Source organism: Lactuca virosa, chromosome 4 (assembly GCF_052849685.1).
Source record: "Lactuca virosa cultivar CGN04683 chromosome 4, Lactuca_virosa_CGN04683_v6, whole genome shotgun sequence".
NCBI lineage: Eukaryota > Viridiplantae > Streptophyta > Magnoliopsida > Asterales > Asteraceae > Lactuca > Lactuca virosa.
In genome coordinates, this window is record NC_136429.1 from 246,830,649 (window position 1) to 246,852,690 (window position 22,042).

General features: G+C 38.7%; 1 protein-coding gene across 1 annotated transcript; it reads right to left on the bottom strand.

The window, feature by feature from the left end:
- Nucleotides 1-395: 395 nt before the first annotated feature.
- Nucleotides 396-6,912, bottom strand: LOC145108169 (protein NRT1/ PTR FAMILY 2.10-like). Its single transcript, XM_079045173.1, has 4 exons — nucleotides 6,762-6,912; nucleotides 6,393-6,610; nucleotides 5,737-6,296; nucleotides 396-1,491 (listed from the first exon to the last, which is right to left on the bottom strand). Exons 1-4 carry the CDS (start codon nucleotides 6,850-6,852, stop codon nucleotides 600-602), a joined length of 1,761 nt encoding a protein of 586 aa, XP_078901299.1. The 5' UTR covers nucleotides 6,853-6,912; the 3' UTR covers nucleotides 396-599.
- Nucleotides 6,913-22,042: the final 15,130 nt, after the last annotated feature.

Consider the following 22,042-nt stretch of genomic DNA (forward strand, 5'->3'; position numbering starts at 1 on the left):
TTTCCATTTAATGGCCATTTTAGTAAATGTATAATAGTTGGGTGATTTACCTATATCACCTTTCATTAGTAATTATCCCAATATTTGTAACCTTAGGTTTGTAGGAGTGCAGGTGCCGAGTTCACCGATCTCCATCTCATCCAAACCCTCGACCCATCTTTGCCGAGGAGAGATAAATAACAGCCACATGCCAAACACAACACAAAAACTCGACATGCTGAGCATCAGGGGCAGTGTTTGCGTAGCCACATCAGCATATGCTGCCCACATATCGACCCCACTCCGTTTAGCTTTATGAATCACTTTATTTTTCACATCACAAGATGTTACCCTATGTTTCATTTACATCGTTCAACAATCTAATTGGTACTATATTTCTTAAGTTCTCTAGTATATTTATAGATAGAATCAAGACAACTTTCATACCAATTGTATCCACTTGTTTCCATTCTCTTACAAATTTTGATCTATGGAGACATGGAGTTGTACAAGGATTGTGACACCGAGCATAGAGAATAGATATGCATAGCATCGACTCAAATTAGAACAATTACACTATAGTACATTATATAATTTATCCATTTTAGTTAACTTCATTCTTAAACAACAGATTTTTCATCTTTCTTTTCCATCTCGACCATACCACTGCTTTTCTCTTTGTACATATACCACCTAGAACACACCAAAAAGTATCCAAGATTCAAGATCCCCAAACCCGTTATCAAGAAATAGAAATAGTCCAATCTACCCTTATTAAGATCCTCAGGCAACCAGTTTCCAGTAGCAGCCCCTTCAGTCGTTTTATGAATAATCGTAACCAAGAAACTATTCAAGTAACTAGACGCTGCCATCCCACAAAAGAAAAAAGCACCTGCAACACTTCTCATATTCTCCGGAAACTGTTTATAGTAAAACTCAACTAAACCTATCGCAGTGAACGACTCAGCGAACCCAGCTAAAGATAGCTGCGGAATCAACCATAAAGCAGACATGGACGAAATTTCCCCTCTATGGGGTTCATACCCTAACGTCGGTTTTGTAAGAGCAAGATTCCTTCGTTTCTCTTCCACTAAACCCGAAACAAGTGAAGCTACAACAGTTAACGATATTCCGAACCCTATTCTTTGCAGAAGGGAAATTCCGCCTTCTTTACCAGTGATGCTGCGGAGTCGGGGGACGATGAGACGATCGTATATGGGTACGAAGAAGACGAGTGTGAGCATGGTGAAAACGGTGTAGGAAGCTGCGGGAATTTGGAAGCTGGAATTGAACACGTGTCTGTTGGATTGAAGGGCTTGGAAGACTACGTATTGGGTTTGTTGGGTCATTGCTATGAAGTAGGTTATGGCTGCAGCCCATATGGGTAATACTTTTATAACGCATTTGAATTCTTCTACTTGTTGAATGCTGCAGAGCTTCCATGGGTCGGATGCTGACCCATTTGGGTTGAGCTTGTCTTCGGGTGTTATGATTGCTGCTTTGTTAAGAAAACTGATACAAAAACATTTGGGTTATTAAGAATTCATCCAATTGTATTGTAGATATATAGCAAAATGAAAACATTTTAAACGGATTAAAAACTCGCCCAAATTTAGCATGATATCCTAAATAGTTTTATGGGTTTTTTTATATTGAATTTTTTGAAATTAATTTTTAACTTTAATTTTAATTTTTGTTCTAAAAATGTTTTTATGTTTTTCCATTTATTTCCGATTTGGTCTTTATAAGGTTAAGGTTTAATCATAAAAATTGAAAAACATAAAGGTCAATTTACAGAAAAGGAAAAATGTAAAGCCAAATCCAAAAAGTCAAAAATGTATGGGTCAACTCATAAAATTTGAAGACAAAATTTCGTAATTGAATTGGTTATTATGTTTTGCAAAATATTACACCTTAAAAACTTGTATGAAAAATGTTACGTCATTAGTCTCTAACTAGAAAGGTTACCCCGCTACGCGGGGGCCAGAAGCTTTCAATGTTGTTTCCGAATTGATAAATATGACAGACATAGAAAGTGCAAGGATGAAAAGTCCGGGCTTTGCCCCGGACAAAAAATGTAAAAGTTTTGACTGCAAGGACCAGAAGTGTGAAAATGGCTAAAGAATTAAAGGGGTAGGAATTAGCAACTTTTTAGAAAAGGGATCAAAGTTGTCAAACCGTTAAAGTTTTGTGGCCAAACTTTAAATATTAAAAGGTTCCAAAAAAGTGTAAAAATATTGATTGCAATGACCAAAAGTGTCAAAATGGGTAAAGAATAATGACCAAAGTTGCCAAAAAAACATCCAAATTTAGTATTCCTAACTTCCAACAATAATACAGGGACCAATTCTGCCAAAAAAATGGGAAGTTGAATGGAACACAAACAAAAGGATATGAATAAATTAATTAAAGGACATGAATAAATTAATTAAAGAAGTACAGGGACCGGATATGTAAATCAAGGGACCAAACTTGGACAAAGTATCCCAAGTTTACTATTCCTTTCTTCCACAACTTTAATATATATATAATAATGTTATTTATTTATTTATTTAGATTCAAGTAAAAAGAATATTCATGCAATTTTTGAAACCATAGGGAGCAGTGGTGGTGTAACATTGTTTATAGAAATTCTCAAAATACAATATTTTGCAAACTATAGGAACCACAATTATGAGATTTTGTCAATATTGAAAGTGTAAAGGTTTTTAAAAAAAATAAAATGAGATTCTATCAAAAAACCCAATTTATAGTGTATATTATGTAATTAAACTAATTATTATTTTAATCATATCGTTTTTTCATTATTTAAAAAAAAATGATTTTCTCTTTGTATAGACGTGAGGATGTCAATTCGAACCGATCCATATACACAAAAATTATACATTATATGTTTTAAAATATTTAGGACGTCCATATTTCGATTCCAATATATAACAAATCTATACAATAATTGTTCATTATTATTATTATTATTTCTTCCCCATCATGTAGGTCAGTATGTGGCACTAGCACGGTAGACGAGTTCATTTTTGAGAGGACTACTTTTCAAGCCACCAATAATGTAAATTAGGTTATCAACTTTGGTCACAGGTTGTTGATTGAACTTTGTCTTTTTAGTTGTTTGGATCTCCACTGAGAAAAATATGATAAATTGCATCATAATCCTTCTAAAATATGTTAAATACAAATCGAGTCCCTTGAACTTTGTTTACCCATAAAGTCTTCTATATAATTCTTTTTCCACAATCCACCCGTTTGATTATGTGTAGTGATAATGGACACCATCTGTTTTCTATAATGTGACCATTAATTGACGAGTAAAGTAATGATATTACGTCGACTTGAAATGTGAACTCAATTATTAATTGTGAAGACTATAAGGGACTAATATATTGAATATGAAGTCATTTTCAACCTTTTTCATTGGGCCTTCACCACCTAATATAGATATTTCATTTTTTTTTTGGTCTTAGCTTTAATGATACAAAAACTATCTTTCATTAAAAAACACTTGTTGACCAACATAAACCATTGTCACCAAATCCCACTTTACTTGTACAAAATAATGTGTTTGTTGGTCGACTTATATTAGTGTTGATGACTTCTATAGTTAGCAAGTAGCATAAGTAATGTTATGTAGCCCTTAGGGCTGAGGGCGTAGTTTAGCTGGTTCTAGAATAACATGTTTGGGGTTTAATATTCATATTCTAATAAATGGATAAATTTATTTTCCTAATAACAAATGTCATATTATTAAAACTCTTCATTAATATATGTCATTTATCATGCCACTTATTAACCTATTAATTATCAATTTTAAATTTATTACTTTAACTACATTAAATTAATAATTGATTCTTCATTTTAAATTTCAAAATTTTAATTTTTTCACTCTAATTATATTACAGTAATAGCATTAGATTAAAATATAAAATAAAATTAATATAGATTATAATGTGATATAACTCCACGTATTTATTTATATCAACGATTGTAGTTTTATATAACTAAAAAAATATCTTTTAAGTAATAATTTATTTAAAATAATTGATTAATAATTTTGATTTTTTAATATGAAATTTTAATTAATTTATAACCGTGATTTTCACAGGTTATAAACTAGTAAAATATAAATATCTGTTTTTTTATCTTGAATTCTTGATAATAACATCAGAAGGATTTTTTTTTTTTTTTTGAAGTAGCTCTTGTTAACCAGTCAGTTAACAAGGAGTTTGAGACAGTTCGATGTGGATTAAATTGCGGTTTTATATTGGTCAAGTTTTTAGGATTTTGAATAAAACCAAATTTATGTGAAAGTATGAATCTTGTGAGTCATTTTCTTAGAGCATGCGGTATGGGCCAAAAACGAGAAGCGACAGGCTGATGTGGCATGCCTCAACGGCGTCATGACGGGGGGAACACCGCCCCCCCCCCCCCCCCCCCCCCCAAAAAAAAACTCGTTGAAGCTCGTTATGGTGGATCTTGTGGTAACGAGGACGAGATAAAACAAGAAAGATGGTGAGCTATCTCCTTCATCAATCAATCAAATAATTTTCTCTATTTTCTCTCTCTACCTCTTAACATGATATAACATCTGAAACACCATTTCCCCCTTGGTGTTATGGTGGTGTTATGGATGAGATGACACCAATTTGGTGTTACATCCCATTGCCCACACCCAATGCTCTTACAAAGAACTACACATGTATTTAGAATATACCCAAGGACTAATGACAAAAAGCAATTATAGCACGTCAGCGTCATAGAGGGCCTATTATTGAGATATAAGAAACATATGAAAGTGGGTAAATGATTGAATGATACGTGTGTTCATTACTTGTTGCCAACAAATTGATTTACAAAACTAGTGGGAGTAATGTGTGAAAGGGTACATGGTTTTCATACTCATGTTTCAATTATTTTCAATTAGTTATAAAGATTTATTGAATTATTGTAATGGTAATTATTTAATCATGTATCATCGCACAAATCAAGAAGTTTATTGGATGTAAGATGTTATCGAATATTATTATTGATTATCTTAATATTTTAAAAAGGAGAATGTCATCTATTTCGAATTTATACGATGATAACTTATAGAATCATATCTGTAAAAAAATATTTATTTATTATAAATATATATAATAATAACAAAAAATCAGATCCCATAAACTAAAATCAAGTAAATTGGATTATAGCTGTTTCAATATTCAAAGTATTAGATTGACATGTTAGTATGAATTATAAATGTTTTCTTGTAATGGCTTCTGCTGTTTTTTAAGTCTTTGTTTTGTTTGCTAATGATATTTTGGTTGCTGTCCCAAATGTTAGTATGAATTTACATAAAAGAATTATTGAATAATAGTCAAACAAATAACTTTATCTTACATTTAATTAAATCCGGGACTATTTATCCTCGTCACATATGTTGTGTGAGATATTTTTTATAAATAATATAATATTTCCTTAAAAGATGCATTTTAATCGTATCTTTTTATATTTTAGGACAGTGGTCCTTTTCTCTAATAGAATAACAAGAACGGATCTTGGAAATTTGTAATTATTTATTTATGTTATTTCTACGTAAAAGCCAAAGAAAAACATTTAATCTATTTAATTTATTACTCCAAAACTATGATACGCATTGACCCACGTCTCTATGTTTCCACATTGAATTGCGAGCAATCATTTAATATTTTAACCCAAAAACAAATCCAAACAACATGCAGAAAAATAGATGAAAAATAACATTACCTGAACTGATTCGAGTAAGGTAGAGCCGAATTAATCGACTTCAATGGTGTATAATTGTAAAGAGACACCGCAGGTTGTTGTGGCATTTTCAACCCTCGTTTTTTCACTGCTACAACTAATACCCTCGCCATACTTGTGAACGGACTTCCCTCCGGCTTTACCTTAACATACATTTTAGTACCTCCGAAGAACAAGATACAAGAAATGAACATGAAGATCGCCGGAATCCCAAGTCCGATAGCCCAACTTACATCGGACTGAATGTAAACCACCAGAGTAACCGACACCACTTGTGCGAATGTTAAGGTGAAAAAATACCAATTGAAGAAACTATTTATCCCTCTCTTCCCCGATTCTGTGTTAGGGTTAAACTGGTCTGCTCCGAAGGCTAAATTACATGGTCGGATACCTGCGGCTCCGATAATTAAGGAGGTGAATCCACCGAGGAGGAATAGCCATTGCAGTGGTGTAGCACTCACGCAATGGCTACCTTCTTTTGACCCACATTCTGGTGGATGAAGTCCTTTGAATACCGCAGTTAGATCGATTAAAAGCAAACCCTAAAAATAGTCAATCATAACCCGAATTATATATTCGAAAAGATTCGGAAATGAATAGGGATGATTCATTAAATGGAAAAATGAAGAAATACATACAATGAAGGATGCAATTGAAGCAAAACCCAATGTCTTGTAGCGACCGAAATAGGTGTCACACAAGAAGGCACCAAGCAAGGTGGAGAAATTGGTGGTGCCATTGAATACGTTGAGGAGAGTGGTTGCGGTGATACTCTTCATATTGAAAACCGTAGTCATATACACTAACAAATTGGAAAGTGTTCCGATTGCTCCGAGTTTCTCAAATGTTTCATTTCCTAACAAAATTCAATTCGGTTTTACTTTAGTGATCTGGAAATTGGTTATGATGGTGTGATACATGATTGTTAACTGTAACTACGTGCAATTGAACTTGGAGTTTGACTTCATATCAATGGATTTATAAAAGCAAATGATTACGCATAGTACCTATGATGAAGGGCATAGCTTTGATTCCCCTGTATTTGACTTCAGGTTCATCGTCTTCGAGTACTCTTTGCTCATCTTTCTTTTCCCCCATTGTTGGTGTGGAAGGTGAGATAGAATAAGTGTGAGGGAAGTAGTAGGTTTTATATTGGTTGGTTGTGAAACTCACTTATTATATACGTTTTTTTCCAAGTGAAAATATCACTAGATATTCAAGTGTTATATTAATATTTACATGCAAAAGTTACATTTTTGATAAATAAATAAATAAATAAATAAATAAATAAAAAGTCCCAAAGTAATAAATGTATATCGGTGCAAATTTGTTGGACAGCCTCTTGATAACGATAGCCTTTATTACTTATAATCATATATATATAAGGGTTCTTTTATACATAATTAAATAAAATCTTTTAAATAGTACTTAAAATTCTTTATAATTCAAATAGAGATTTGAAAACATTATAAACTAATATGGGTGATATTGTTCTATTATTTTAATTATTAGCATATCTCTTTATTTGTCTAAGATCTTGGTAAAATTGAATTGTAAAATTGAGTGATCAGGAGTTTTCCTAGTAAACATCTTGTGTTTCTTTTTCATTTTACATTCATATACCTTGAACTATATCTAGAAATATCACACCCCATTTACAAATTTGGTTGAATCAACTTAAAACATTTTTTACTTAAACAATTTGGCTCCCACCGTGCGGCAAGTGGCGTTTTGATCTACAAATATTTTTGATTTTTAATCATTTTCTTGAATAATGTCGACATTACCAAAATCAACCTTTAACACCTTTCCTATCATCTCTTCTAGAGTAAGCCTTCCTCCCCCACATAGTGAAACTATCCCTCAAAAGAAAATTGGATACGGCTTAAAAACCCCATTCTCGAGTGTAGGAAGTTGAGTAACTCAGGAAGCTCACGTCATGATCTCCTACACTGAAATCCTCTCTATGTTGAACCATATGAAGCAGCACATGAGCCAATAAGACGAAAACACCAAGATGTTGATTGAACATATAGAAAAGTTGAAGTCAGAAAAGAGAAAGCTTGTTGAAACAACACCAACTACATCTTCACTCCTGCACCCTAAGATCCTAAATTTTGAGGTTAGAGGATATTTAAAACATCTTGAAGGGGACATCATCCCTATGTAATCTCCAATCGTGACAGATAGTGTGACCCCTATCCTTGAGCCACCACTCTCAAAAATCTTGGAGGAATCTTTGATACACCCTTACACGCCCAATATATCAGAATTAGTCATGCAATGAAAAATGAACTCAAGCAATTGAGGGATATGATCTCGAGTTTCCTTAGAATTATAAAACCCATACCAGGAGCATTTCTTACAAGTCACATAATTCATGATCCCCCCCCCCTATTTTTGATACAGAGGTCCTGAAGCATTTCCAAATGGCAAACATGAAACTATACGATGGGACTCCAAATCTTGAAGAACATGTTACCCAACATAGAGAGCGGATGGAAATTATTCACATTTCATTGCATCTTAAAGAAGCCTGTTTGTGTAAGGGTTTCAATTTAAACCTTAGGGGACATGCCTTGAAATTGCTATTGAGTGTTCATCTTTACTCTATTACGTCTTTTTCAGATCTTATTAACTTGTTTAATAATCAACTTTCATGTAGCAGAACTTTTAAATACTAACAAGTGATCTTTACAAAATAAATCAAGATGAAATGAACCTCTTATAGATTATGTAAGCAGGTTTGGAAGAGAAGCATTGGATATCCTAAATTTGTATGTTGTCGTAGTTGTAGAAGCCTTCAAGATTGGACTTATAAGATTCTATATTCTATAAAGAGCTTGTAATGACTCCATGCAAGGATCGGTACCCCCAACATCTTACAACTGATATGTTCTAAATTATATATATATTAAGGGACATATGTTGTATTTTACTACATGTTTTTAAGTATAAGATAAAAGAATTGATACCTGATTGTTATAAATTTGTATTTTGTAGATAAAAAGGACCTTGTGATAAATTGAAGGCTAAAAAGGCATATTTTGAAAGATATTGTATACTCAATAGTCATATTAAAATGATATTGCTAATTAACATATGATCCCGAGGGGCACACTAACAACAACTTGATACAATTGAATATTTATTAGAAATAGATTTTAATAAATATTCAATAAACTCTTATGAATAAATTGAGAAAATAATTATTTAATGGAAATTTTTTTTACAATTACAAGTATCATAAAAATTCATAAGGCATGAATTAAGTAGTCATGTAAAAATTTTTGGACTAGATGAATCATTTTGTCTTTTAACAAAAGGTTAAATTCTAAATCTTATAAACTAGTTATGAGATTTATAAAAAAATGTTGACTTCTTTTATAAACAAACCTTAGGTTCTCTTTATTGTAACATCCAAATTTTCAAACCAAAATTTTCATTTTTAATTAACTAAAAACATTGTTCATAAAAACCCATCTCAAGAAAATAACAAGTATCAAATACAAATCATCATAATAATATAAAAGTGTCCCAAAATGTCCAGAATCAAAAATTGCAGGTGAATGTGTAAAATCAAGCCTTCGCCTTCCCGCGATCATCAGAAGTACCTGAAACACAAGTAATCAACAACTGTAAGCACGAAGCTTAGTGGGTTCCCCAAAATACCACATACAATACAACACAAAATAAACAGCTATGGGTTATCAGCAACCTTGGAGATTACCCGAAGTCTCAGTGGGCAAAAACACGTCTTGTGGGTTATCAACAAACCTGGAGACTACCAGAAGTCTCAACACACATAGTAGCACATACCACAGTAACAATAAAAAGACTCATCGGGTCACACATACATTCTACCACACAGGTAAAAATAGTGAGGAGAATCACCTCGCACAAAAGAGTGATAGAACTCACACCCGAACTGACAGAACTTGTAACATCCCGAAATTCAGGTACAACTATTTAGCCCTTCTTTTATTCAAAGTGTCAAGTTAAGCCCTTAAGAGGAATTGGTAGCAAATGAGTACGCTGGGCGTACTCAAGAGTACGCTGCGCGTACTCATGCGCTTATTTTGGACGCGGACTCGCCTGAGTACGCTCGGCGTACCCAGGGTTACGCTGGGCGTAATGTGTCCAGGTGCAAACCCTAATTTCAGACTTGTGCCCTATATATTGGATGCTAAGGCTCATTTCTCAGCCTCCCTAGCAGTGAGTAAAACCCTAAGAGAGAACTTCCCATCGTCCTTAGTGAGTATGTGTGATTTTGGAGCTAAAAGTGCCTTGGGGTGTTAGTGAAGAAGAAGGAGAGGAGCTTGTGGAGGCTAGAGCTTGAAGTGCAAGTTTGGATCTGAGATCTACAGAGGAAGGAGCTGCTTTTAGAGGTATAAAGTTCAAAGCTTTCCTCTTCTTTTGGTTTGTTGTTGCATGGGCCATTTCTAGGGTTAAAAGTCCCAAAGGTGGAGACTTTATGAGTGTAAGGTGCTCCATGGTCCAAGATCTGTCCCCTTTCAGTGATATTTATGTTTTAGATCCATAAAGTTTCTATCTTGGTCGTTGATATAAGATCATGCTTGAGTATTGGGCTTTCTAGTGTTAGGAAATGGTATATTTTGGGTGTTAGTGACTTGTTCAGCCATGCAAAGGCTTAAAGTCATCGACTTTATGGATTAAGAGGCTTAAAAATGGTCAGATCTAAAAGCTGGACGTGAGTCTTAACTGTTTAAGACCTCAAGAGCTAAGGGACTGAAACTGGGATTTACGCTGGGCGTAATCCCAATACGCGCGGCGTACGGGGTGGCGTTCCCCGATTCTGAGAGACTGCCGGGTACGCCCAGCGTACACATCTGGTACGCTCAGCGTAACCCGGAGGGTTGACTTTTGGTTGACTTTTAGGGTTTGGTCAACTTTAGGGCCTTTGAGTTATGAGAGGGGTAAAATGGTCTTTTACCCTTCTGAGAGTACTAAGAGGAGGAATAGTCTAGCCTTGAGAGATGTATTGATTGAGAGTATTTATTTTACATGATTAGGCGGAGGCTAGACCTGATTTTACAGAGTTCGAGCTTTACCGAGTTACCCGAGGTGAGTCTTCTCACTATACTTTACCTAGAGTGGTAACAGAGTTATGTGACAGAGTTATTGTATGCTATCTATGTGATTTGTGGCACGGCATTATTTCTATGTGATTTATGCTATGTGTATACCAGAGTTAGGACCGGAAGGTCCAAAGAGCTAGGACCAGAGGGTCCACAGAGTTAGGGCCCAAGGGCCCACAGAGTTATAGCCTCGAGTGGCTAATGTGTGTTATGTTCTATAGTTATGTGTCAGTGTATTTGTATGTTATTTATGTGTTGAGATTTATTGTGATATGTGATATGCATGACCCAGAGTTATCAGAGTTAGGACCTTTGGGTCCATAGAGTTAGGGCTAGAGAGCCCACAGAGAGTTGGGACTGGAGGGTCCCACTGAGACACACTGACCAGAGGGTCAGCAGAGTCATAGCCTCGAGTGGCTAATATGTGTTAGAGTGGTATTTTGGGGAACTCACTAAGCTTTATGCTTACGGTGTTATGTGTTATGTGTTTCAGGTACCAGTGGTGATCGCGGGAAGGCGCCGGCATGATCTGTACACACACCCGCAGAGTTTATTATGATTTGATCTTGGGATTTGTAGTGAGATAAAATTGATACATTGTTTTTGAAAGCAATTGTGGATGAATTTATATGGTTTTAAAAAGTGAAAAAATTGTTTTGAAAACATTGGGTGTTACAAGTTGGTATCAGAGCCTTGGTTTGAGGGATTCGGATACATCTTCGAGCGTATCTGAACTCAAACTGAGGATTTGAGAGAAATTTTGATGACTAAAAACTTGTTAAAAGAGTAAAAAGAGTTTTGAGACAAACAGAGCAGAGTCGTGTGTACGATCAGCCAGCGCCCGAACGGTGATTTCCCAAAATACCCTTGTAATTAGTGTTATGAGATATATTATGTTATGATATATGATGAGTTATGCTATGCATGCTAGAGTAGACTAGGTATTCTTATTAGGACTAGAGTGGCCTGATATGTGATGCCTTAGTCTAGGAGTTTTGCTGCTAGGGATACTTGAGAGTGTTTAGATAGCAGCGAGGAGTTATGAGAGAGCTGCTAGTGAGTAGCATATGGTTAAAGAGAGTAGAGTACTTGGGACTTGGGATCCAAGGAAGAGGACTTAGAGTGAATACTGATGCGGTGTGGACGGTAGTATAGGGCCCGTACTACTGAAGACACCGGAGCAGCGCGCACCCTAAGTAAGAATCCATTGGGTACTCAGGAACAAGTAGGGTTGAGTTATCGAGTGCGAGTATACTCGATCGAGTCTCTGGTATCTTCATATTGTGTTTCAGAGACATCATGGTTGGAACACCGCACACGCCGGAGGGCAGCGGTATTAGCGATGAAGAGATTCGCAGTATGATTTTGACGAAATGACCGTGGCGATCCGGAGGATTGTGAGTAGCGGATCGAGGGGTGATGTCATGGTTCGAGTACCATGATTAGTAGCAGATCGAGAGGTGATGTCATGGTTCGAGTACCATGATTGGTGGCAAAATGAGAGGTGATGTCATGGTTCGAGTACCATGATTAGTAGCAGATCGAGAGGTGATGTCATGGTTCGAGTACCATGATTGGTGACAGATCGAGAGGTGATGTCATGGTTGGAGTACCATGATTAGTAGCAGATCGAGAGGTGATGTCATGGTTCGAGTACCATGATTGGTGACAGGTCGAGAAGTGATGTCATGGTTCGGGTACCATGATTAGTAGCAGATCAAGAGGTGATGTCATGGTTCGAGTACCATGATTGGTGGCAGATCGAGGGGTGATTTTGTGGTTCGAGTACCATGATTTGAGGCGGGTTGAGAAGAGAGGACATGGTTCGAGTACCATGAAATGTGGCGGTGAGTGCTTCTGGTTTTGCCGGTTATTCCGTAGCGATTATCTAGACCAAGGTCGGATGTGAAGGAGTATGGGCCCAGAAGGCCAGGAAGAACGAGTTTTAGTGGAGCATCCCATGATAGGGAAACCGAGTTAGCTCCAAGGGATTGTTGGTGATATGTCATTCGAGTCGCAAGAATCAGAGTAGAGTAGGGACGGTGCGTTATGGAGGGATAGGTCTGAGCTGGAGAGCCGGCCGATAGTAGATATGTCACTTCCCGTGACCCGAGTGGTGCTATTTCTGTTTTTGTGGGAGACGTAAGGGGTATTGAGATTTCGGTTTCTGAGTTGGGGTGAACCCTGTGGAATCACACTGATGGTGACTTTTCAATCAGAGTATCCAGCAGCGGGTCTGTCGCAATGGAATGGTATAGCTTGAGCAGGCTGACAGTCGAGACTGAAACGGTCAAGGATCAGGATACACCCTATTTGAGTATAATAGGGCAGGTGTTAGCTGCAGTGTTGGGTGATCAAGAGGGGTATATCAGGTCAGTGACTCCTATTGTTCTTGAGAGGTATAAGGACTGGAAATGTGGTTTCTGCTCTTATGATAAGGGGCATGTTGGAACGTTGGGCAAGGAGTCAAGGATGAGGAGTATGATGGTTCATTATTTCCAGATCCAGGGTTAGTGATAACACTGGACAGTTGGGAGGTCCGGTGAGAGTATAGTGTGAGGTCCTGAATGACTAGAGGTAGTCACGATGGTAAGTTCTAAAGGTTGCATACTAGACCTTGGTATCTGGAGTTGTTTGATCCTTGTCAGAGAAATCATCAAGCGTTGCATAGCACCTTGCGGAATTAGGTGCGATGTTACTGGTGGAGACAGCATGAGGGATAGAGTGTTGGTGCACCAATTGGTGGTGGTTCGAACCCTAAGCGGGGAAGAACCGAGTATTTGAATTGAGGAATCCGCACCAGCTGTTAGAGTTACCGAGGTTCGGCCAGCGAAGGTCGAGGCACCGAAGGCTCGCGGGAGAGCTTTACAGTTGACAGCGAAGGAGTTCCGCGCATCGCCCGATGTTGTGGCTGGTACTTTTTATGGGTTCCGTACCTGTTTTGGTGATAATTGACTCGGGAGCGAGTCGATCATTTGTGTCAATAACGTTTGGTCGGCACATCAGTAGCCGACGAGAGGCGTTGAGTCGACCTCTACGAGTTTCCATAGCGGACGAGCGAGCGGAGTATGTTATGAATGTGAGTCGAGGATGTGTACTCGAGATCTTCGGTGTTGAGTCCCCGATAGATCTGGTCCCGATATCGATGGGGGACGTGTGTGTCATAGTGGGCATGGTTGGGTTAAGCCGATTTGGGGCTGTCATAGACTGCGAGCGACAGTTGGTGACAATACGAGACCCCAGTGGGGGAGTACTTACGGTGTACAACGAGGGTAACCGATGTGGGTCGGCGTTTTGTTCAACCGCCAGAGCGAGACAGAGTTTTCAGCAAGGCTGCAGCGGGTATGTGTCCTATGTGATGGACACACGAGAGGCCGCTGGGAGGCCAAGTTCGATGGATGACGTTCCGATAGTACGAGAGTCCCCGGATGTTTTTCCGGAGGAGTTGTCGGGTGTGCCTCCCAAGAGGCAAGTAGAGTTTCGCATCGAGTTGGTTCCGGGGGCAGCGCCTATCGCCAAGGCGCCTTATCGCCTTGCGCCGCCAGAGACGCAGTAGTTATCCTCGCAGCTTCAGGAGCTACTAGGGAAGGGTGTTGTGATGTTACGGGAAGCCGTAGTACTCACTAGTCAGAGAGAGGTTGTTGTGATACTATGGGGAGTCGTAGTACTCACTAGTCAGAGAGAGGTTGTTGTGATACTATGGGGAGCCGTAGTACTCACTAGTCAGAGAGAGGTTGTTGTAATACTATGGGGAGCCGTAGTACTCACTAGTCAGAGAGAGGTTGTTGTGATACTATGGGGAGCCGTAGTACTCACTAGTCAGAGAGAGGTTGTTGTGATACTATGGGGAGCCGTAGTACTCACTAGTCAGAGAGAGGTTGTTGTGATACTATGGGGAGCCGTAGTACTCACTAGTCAGAGAGAGGTTGTTGTGATACTATGGGGAGCCGTAGTACTCACTAGTCAGAGAGAGGTTGTTGTGATACTATGGGGAGCCGTAGTACTCACTAGTCAGAGAGAGGTTGTTGTGATACTATGGGGAGCCGTAGTACTCACTAGTCAGTAGGAGGTTGTGGTGATGTTATAGGGAGCCGTAATACGCACTAATTAGCGAGAGGTTGTTATGAGGAAGCCTTCTTGATCTGAGCATGACACAGGAGGGTTTTAGGCTTGAAAAGCCCTACGCATGAGTTTTGGGAGCCTGGTGGTCGGACCAGGGGTGAGACCGGGGTCTCCTCAATGATTGGGAATCATTACATTCTGAGTAAGTGTGGACATCCAATCCGAAGGGATTGGATAAGTAAAGTACACATGGGTTGCGGGTCCCCAAGCTATGAGTTGAATGAGTCATTGGAACGAGCGATTCCAACTACGGGCGGACCAAACTCTTGAGTTGAGTTGAGTCCTGGTGATGTGTTGTACAGACCGGACCGAAGGGTCCAACGATATAGACCGGACCAAAGGGTCCAACGATGAGTATCAGATGATAGAGGTCGGGGTTGAGTCGATCTCCAGTTGGGTACGAGGTTGCATTTCAGTACCGCCTACCACCCACAGACAGACGGGCAGAGCGGTCGGACGATTCGGACGCTCGAGGACATGCTTCGGGCATGTGTATTGGACTTCGGAGGAAGTTGGGACACGTATTTACCCTTGGTTGAGTTTTCCTATAACAACAGCCATCATTTGAGCATCAGTATGCCACCCTTTGAGCTGTTGTATGGGAGGAGGTGTCGGACTCCCATTTGTTGGGGTGAGGTCGGGCAGCGTGTGATGGGTAGTACAGAGATAGTACTTCAGACGACTGAGCAGATTCAGCGGGTCAGACAGAGGTTGTTGAACCACTCAGAGTCGCCAGAAGAGTTATGCGGATAGGCGACGATCCGAGCTTGAGTTCCAGGTTGGTGATTTAGTACTCCTGAAGGTATCTCCTTGGAAGGGGGTGATCCGATTCAGGAAGAGGGGTAAGTTGGGACCTCGGTATATTGGTCCTTTCAGGGTGACTGCCAGGGTGGGCAGGGTAGCGTATCGTTTGGAGCTACCTACGGAGTTGAGCCAGATTCACGATACCTTCCACGTGTCTCAGTTGAGGAAGTGTATCGCTGATGAGTCGGCAGTGGTTCCGTTAGAGGACATTCAGGTGGATGCGAGCCTGAATTATGTTGAGAGACCGGTTGCGATTGTGGATCGAAGGATCAAGACTTTGAGAAACAAGGAGGTGCCATTGGTTCAAGTCCAGTGGCAACATCGGAAGGGTTCTGAAATGACCTGGGAGCCGGAGTTAGAGATGCGCGAGCAGTATCCAGAGTTATTTGTTGAGTGAGACTTCGAGGGCGAAGTCTAGTTCTAGTGGGGGAGAATTGTAACATCCCGAAATTCAGGTACAACTATTTAGCCCTTCTTTTATTCAAAGTGTCAAGTTAAGCCCTTAAGAGGAATTGGTAGCAAATGAGTACGCTGGGCGTACTCAAGAGTACGCTGCGCGTACTCATGCGCTTATTTTGGACGCGGACTCGCCTGAGTACGCTCGGCGTACCCAGGGTTACGCTGGGCGTAATGTGTCCAGGTGCAAACCCTAATTTCAGACTTGTGCCCTATATATTGGATGCTAAGGCTCATTTCTCAGCCTCCCTAGCAGTGAGTAAAACCCTAAGAGAGAACTTCCCATCGTCCTTAGTGAGTATGTGTGATTTTGGAGCTAAAAGTGCCTTGGGGTGTTAGTGAAGAAGAAGGAGAGGAGCTTGTGGAGGCTAGAGCTTGAAGTGCAAGTTTGGATCTGAGATCTACAGAGGAAGGAGCTGCTTTTAGAGGTATAAAGTTCAAAGCTTTCCTCTTCTTTTGGTTTGTTGTTGCATGGGCCATTTCTAGGGTTAAAAGTCCCAAAGGTGGAGACTTTATGAGTGTAAGGTGCTCCATGGTCCAAGATCTGTCCCCTTTCAGTGATATTTATGTTTTAGATCCATAAAGTTTCTATCTTGGTCGTTGATATGAGATCATGCTTGAGTATTGGGCTTTCTAGTGTTAGGAAATTGTATATTTTGGGTGTTAGTGACTTGTTCAGCCATGCAAAGGCTTAAAGTCATCGACTTTATGGATTAAGAGGCTTAAAAATGGTCAGATCTAAAAGCTGGACGTGAGTCTTAACTGTTTAAGACCTCAAGAGCTAAGGGACTGAAACTGGGATTTACGCCGGGCGTAATCCCAATACGCGCGGCGTACAGGGTGGCGTTCCCCGATTCTGAGAGACTGCCGGGTACGCCCAGCGTACACATCTGGTACGCGCAGCGTAACCCGGAGGGTTGACTTTTGGTTGACTTTTAGGGTTTGGTCAACTTTAGGGCCTTTGAGTTATGAGAGGGGTAAAATGGTCTTTTACCCTTCTGAGAGTACTAAGAGGAGGAATAGTCTAGCCTTGAGAGATGTATTGATTGAGAGTATTTATTTTACATGATTAGGCGGAGGCTAGACCTGATTTTACAGAGTTCGAGCTTTACCGAGTTACCCGAGGTGAGTCTTCTCACTATACTTTACCTAGAGTGGTAACAGAGTTATGTGACAGAGTTATTGTATGTTATCTATGTGATTTGTGGCACGACATTATTTCTATGTGATTTATGCTGTGTGTATACCAGAGTTAGGACCGGAAGGTCCAAAGAGCTAGGACCAGAGGGTCCACAGAGTTAGGGCCCAAGGGCCCACAGAGTTATAGCCTCGAGTGGCTAATGTGTGTTATGTTCTATAGTTATGTGCCAGTGTATTTGTATGCTATTTATGTGTTGAGATTTATTGTGATATGTGATATGCATGACCCAGAGTTATCAGAGTTAGGACCTTTGGGTCCATAGAGTTAGGGCTAGAGAGCCCACAGAGAGTTGGGACTGGAGGGTCCCACTGAGACACACTGACCAGAGGGTCAGCAGAGTCATAGCCTCGAGTGGCTAATATGTGTTAGAGTGGTATTTTGGGGAACTCACTAAGCTTTATGCTTACGGTGTTATGTGTTATGTGTTTCAGGTACCAGTGGTGATCGCGGGAAGGCGCCGACATGATCTGTACACACACCCGCAGAGTTTATTATGATTTGATCTTGGGATTTGTAGTGAGATAAAATTGATACATTGTTTTTGAAAGCAATTGTGGATGAATTTATATGGTTTTAAAAAGTGAAAAATTGTTTTGAAAACATTGGGTGTTACAGAACTAGACTCCGCTTATTAATTGCACCAAATAACTCTAATTAAAAATTAGGGTAATTTTCCATACTTAACTACTCGCAAGTCAAGTCTAATCCACAATTTGGGCAAAAGACCATTTTCCCCTTCCAAGACCAAACCCTCACAAATTGCTCCAAAGGCATACTTTGTCAATAAGTCAAAGGTCAACATAGTTGACCATTACGTGCGGCGTACCAAAACCCTACGGTGGGCGTAGTGTACAAAAGCTGAAAACAGGATCTGAGCTTGCTATGTTGGGCATAGCCAGGTTTACGCTCATCGTACTCGTCCTAAACTCAATCTTAATTTTTAAACTCTTAATCATTAAGACACTTTACGCCAACTTCAGATCTGACCCCAAAAATGCATTCTAATCCATAAAGTCTCCAACTTTATGCCTTTGAATGGCTAAAGAGAGCTTAATCCCAAAACCCTAACTTCTAACATTACCAAAAAACTCCATAGCTCATGCATGGATGAAAGGAAACGACCAAGCTTGCATTTTTATGACACCATGCACTCTAAAATGTCTGAAAGAACAACTCAAATTGTAACGCCCAGAATCTAGAAGGTAATTATGGAAATAAATCATCCATGCTAAAGGTCAACTCGTCGATTTTAGGGAAGGAAACTCGACGTGTTGGAGGTCTTTGGCACGTGCATTTTCGAGGGTCAACTCGACGAGTTGGTGAAGGCCAACTCGACGAGTTGGACGTTATTTCTGAAACCCTAATTTCGCTGGTTTGCACCCTATTTAAACACCTTAAGTCCCAGGTGTTGGCCTCATTTCCAGCCTTCATTGCCCCTTACCCTAATCTCAAAACCCTAGAGCCTCCTTGAGTGTTGTGAGCCCTTTTTGAGTGCATTTTGGGGTGTTTTGTAACATCCCAAAATTCATAGCCAAAAATGTAACATCCATAAAAATCATGCCAATTTAAAGCTTTTTAAATCATTCAAAAACCAACAATTATTACAAATTTATTTTCAAAATAGTTCCATATCAGAGTATCCCAGAAACAAAGTCATAAAATGTGAGGAAGTACATGATCACGCCTTCGCCTTCCCGTGATCATCCGAAGTACCTGAAACAAAATCTATAACTGTAAGCCCGAAGCTTAGTGAGTTCCCCCAAAATACTGATACGTAGCAAATAGCACATATACAAATAACAGCATATAATGGGTCTACAGCTCTACAGACTAGATTACCCCTGAGCCCACAGTGTGAGTCTGGCTTGTCTTTCGGGCCCACAGCTCACATCTGGCTTGCCCCCGAGCCCACAACATAAATCTGGATTAGCAGTGCGCCAAATCATTGTTGATTCAGCAACAATTAGCAAATATGTTGGATCAATAAGGGTCACATCGTGATCTGTCATATAGTAGGCTTTAACAAACTGACCATGGGACTCGGGAAGTGATTGAAGAACCAAGTCAACAGCCAACTTCCTAGGGAAAACGACACCCAACATTCCCAGCTTATCAATGTGTGTCTTTATCTCCAAGACGTGTGCACACACAGACTTTCCATCTTCGTGTTTTCTTGTCAATAGAGTTTGAGTGACCTTGTACTTTTCAAGTCGATGAACACGTGGGTCAGGGAGAATAATTGGAGGAGGTGGAGGAAGTGAAGTTCCACCAAAGCACGAAAAAGGGATTGATCTTTCACCTCGATCGTCACGCGGAATATCATCTTTGAGTGGAAAACCTTTCCAAAAGGATAAGGAAGACCATAGTTGTCAGAACTAGACATCTAAAAGGGAGAAATTCAAGTTAGTTGATTTAGTCCTTAATATAACACCCAAATAAAATATCAAGGCTAGGACCCGACACAATGATTTACAATTCGGAAGAGGGATGTCGTAATCCAATTGCAAACTATTTGTCGGTAGGTAAATGACGATTTAGCAATTCCACCATGAAAACGAAATTTTTAAACGAATTAGTTTTTAAATGAAACTCCTAGATCTTTTGAGATTCATTTAACTTTTCAATGGTATTTTTAATATCGATTATACCCTTCAAGTTTGTGACTGGGACACCGAGGATCACAAACAAGGTGTGAATAACCATGCAAATTAGTTTGGCACTATCGAAGTCATTTAGCACCTAATCAATGTGTCGGTTAACCACACACACTCCATTGATCTATGACAAACTACGAGCTACCCATTGTCATCCTTCATTAGTCCCATATCAGTGTGTCGGTTAACCACACATGCTCCACTAACGACCAACAAGGTACAATGTGCAATTTCATGGATTAACACCAAATTCACATTTTTCCTAATTAACTAAGATTGAGAATTTATAAAACATTTAGTTACTTGGTATTTCATTATACTTATAATGGAAGTTTGTGTCCTATCTTACCCATTCGGCTAACGACCATCCACTAGTCAAGGGTGCAGTGGGTAAGAGTGGATACCCAATGTCGGTCATTTTACATGTCGCTTCCTTAAACACCCCTTATAGACCAGCTTCGTGAATGAGGCCTACTAACGGTAAAACTGATTTTTTACATATACATATAATATATTAGACTTTTAATATTATATAGTATAAGGGTGTATTTTACACATTTAAAATACTTGTTAGTTTAATCTATTAACAAATTAGACTTTTAATTTAATTAAATTTAAACCATATGATTATGGATTTATTAATTTTCTCTTTTAATTAAACATTTAATTAATTTAATAAAATCCATAAAGGTGTAATTTGAACTATTCAAAAACATCAAGGTGCTAAATATAAAAAATTCAAAATTAAAACTATTTAATTAATTTTTAAGTTATGAAACCAAGAGTTGCATCTTTTGAATCCTTTTCAATTACTAGGGTTCTGCAATTTAATGTTTCATAAATGAGACTTTTCAAATTTCAAAACTTTAGGGCACGTTTTGAAACTCTTTAAAACCATTTAGATCAAATTTTAAACTAATAAAATAATCATATAATTTTATCTTTTACCAATTTGACCTAATTCAATTCATATAGCAAGATAATTTCAAATCAAATAATACAAATAATTATTTTATCATATAAACTAGTAATTATCTTAGAATTTTGACAATTTATCTTTTGATTGGATGAGGATAGTCACTACCATATCAGAAAAAACAAATTTTATGATACAAAACAGTTTATGACCATGATCCTAATCCAATCATGGCCAAAAAAAACCGAAAAATCTGCCAACAGACTGTCCAACTCGTCGAGTTTGGCAATAGACTCGTCAAGTTCATCATGGACTCGTCGAGTTCCATTATAGACTCGTCGAGTTCAGCCTGTAGATGACAGATTTGAATTTGCTCCAGCTTTGAACAATTAACCAATGCCTCTATATAACAGAAAACACCCTAGACTATGATACCACTGATGAGTTTTGACCACTATAACATCCCCATGGTGCACATACAACCCTAATGTTGTGGATCTAAGTTTTCTCAAGTTATACATGCAATAAAATTATCCAAAGCATGAAACCTACAACTAGCATACAACTTTGATATTTGAAACATAAAAACTAGTTAGATGAATACCTCTTTGTTATAGCTTGTAAAACTTGACATTTGAAGAGCTTAGCACCTCAAATGTGATGCCTCAAATGAGTCACAAACACCATAAGAAAAAGGAGGATAATTAGAGAGAGGCTAGGAGGCACCAAAAACGGTTAGGGTTCTTCTTGGAACTCTTAGGGGCCTTTTTGGTGATGCTAGGGGTTACATTTATAGTGTGGAATTCCTAAGGTTTCACTTGGAAACCCTAATTCACTTCCTTGGGCTTTTAGTGCAATAATCCATATGATAAGCCCTTTAGACTAACTCTTCATGGACTCCCACATAAAATTAGTCCATCCTAATCAACATGGATCATTACCCCAAACTATATGTATTACCGATTTTCTTAATCAGTCCCCGTTAATTTAATCAGTCTTTTTTTATCACTAAATTAATTCCAAATTAATTTTTGAC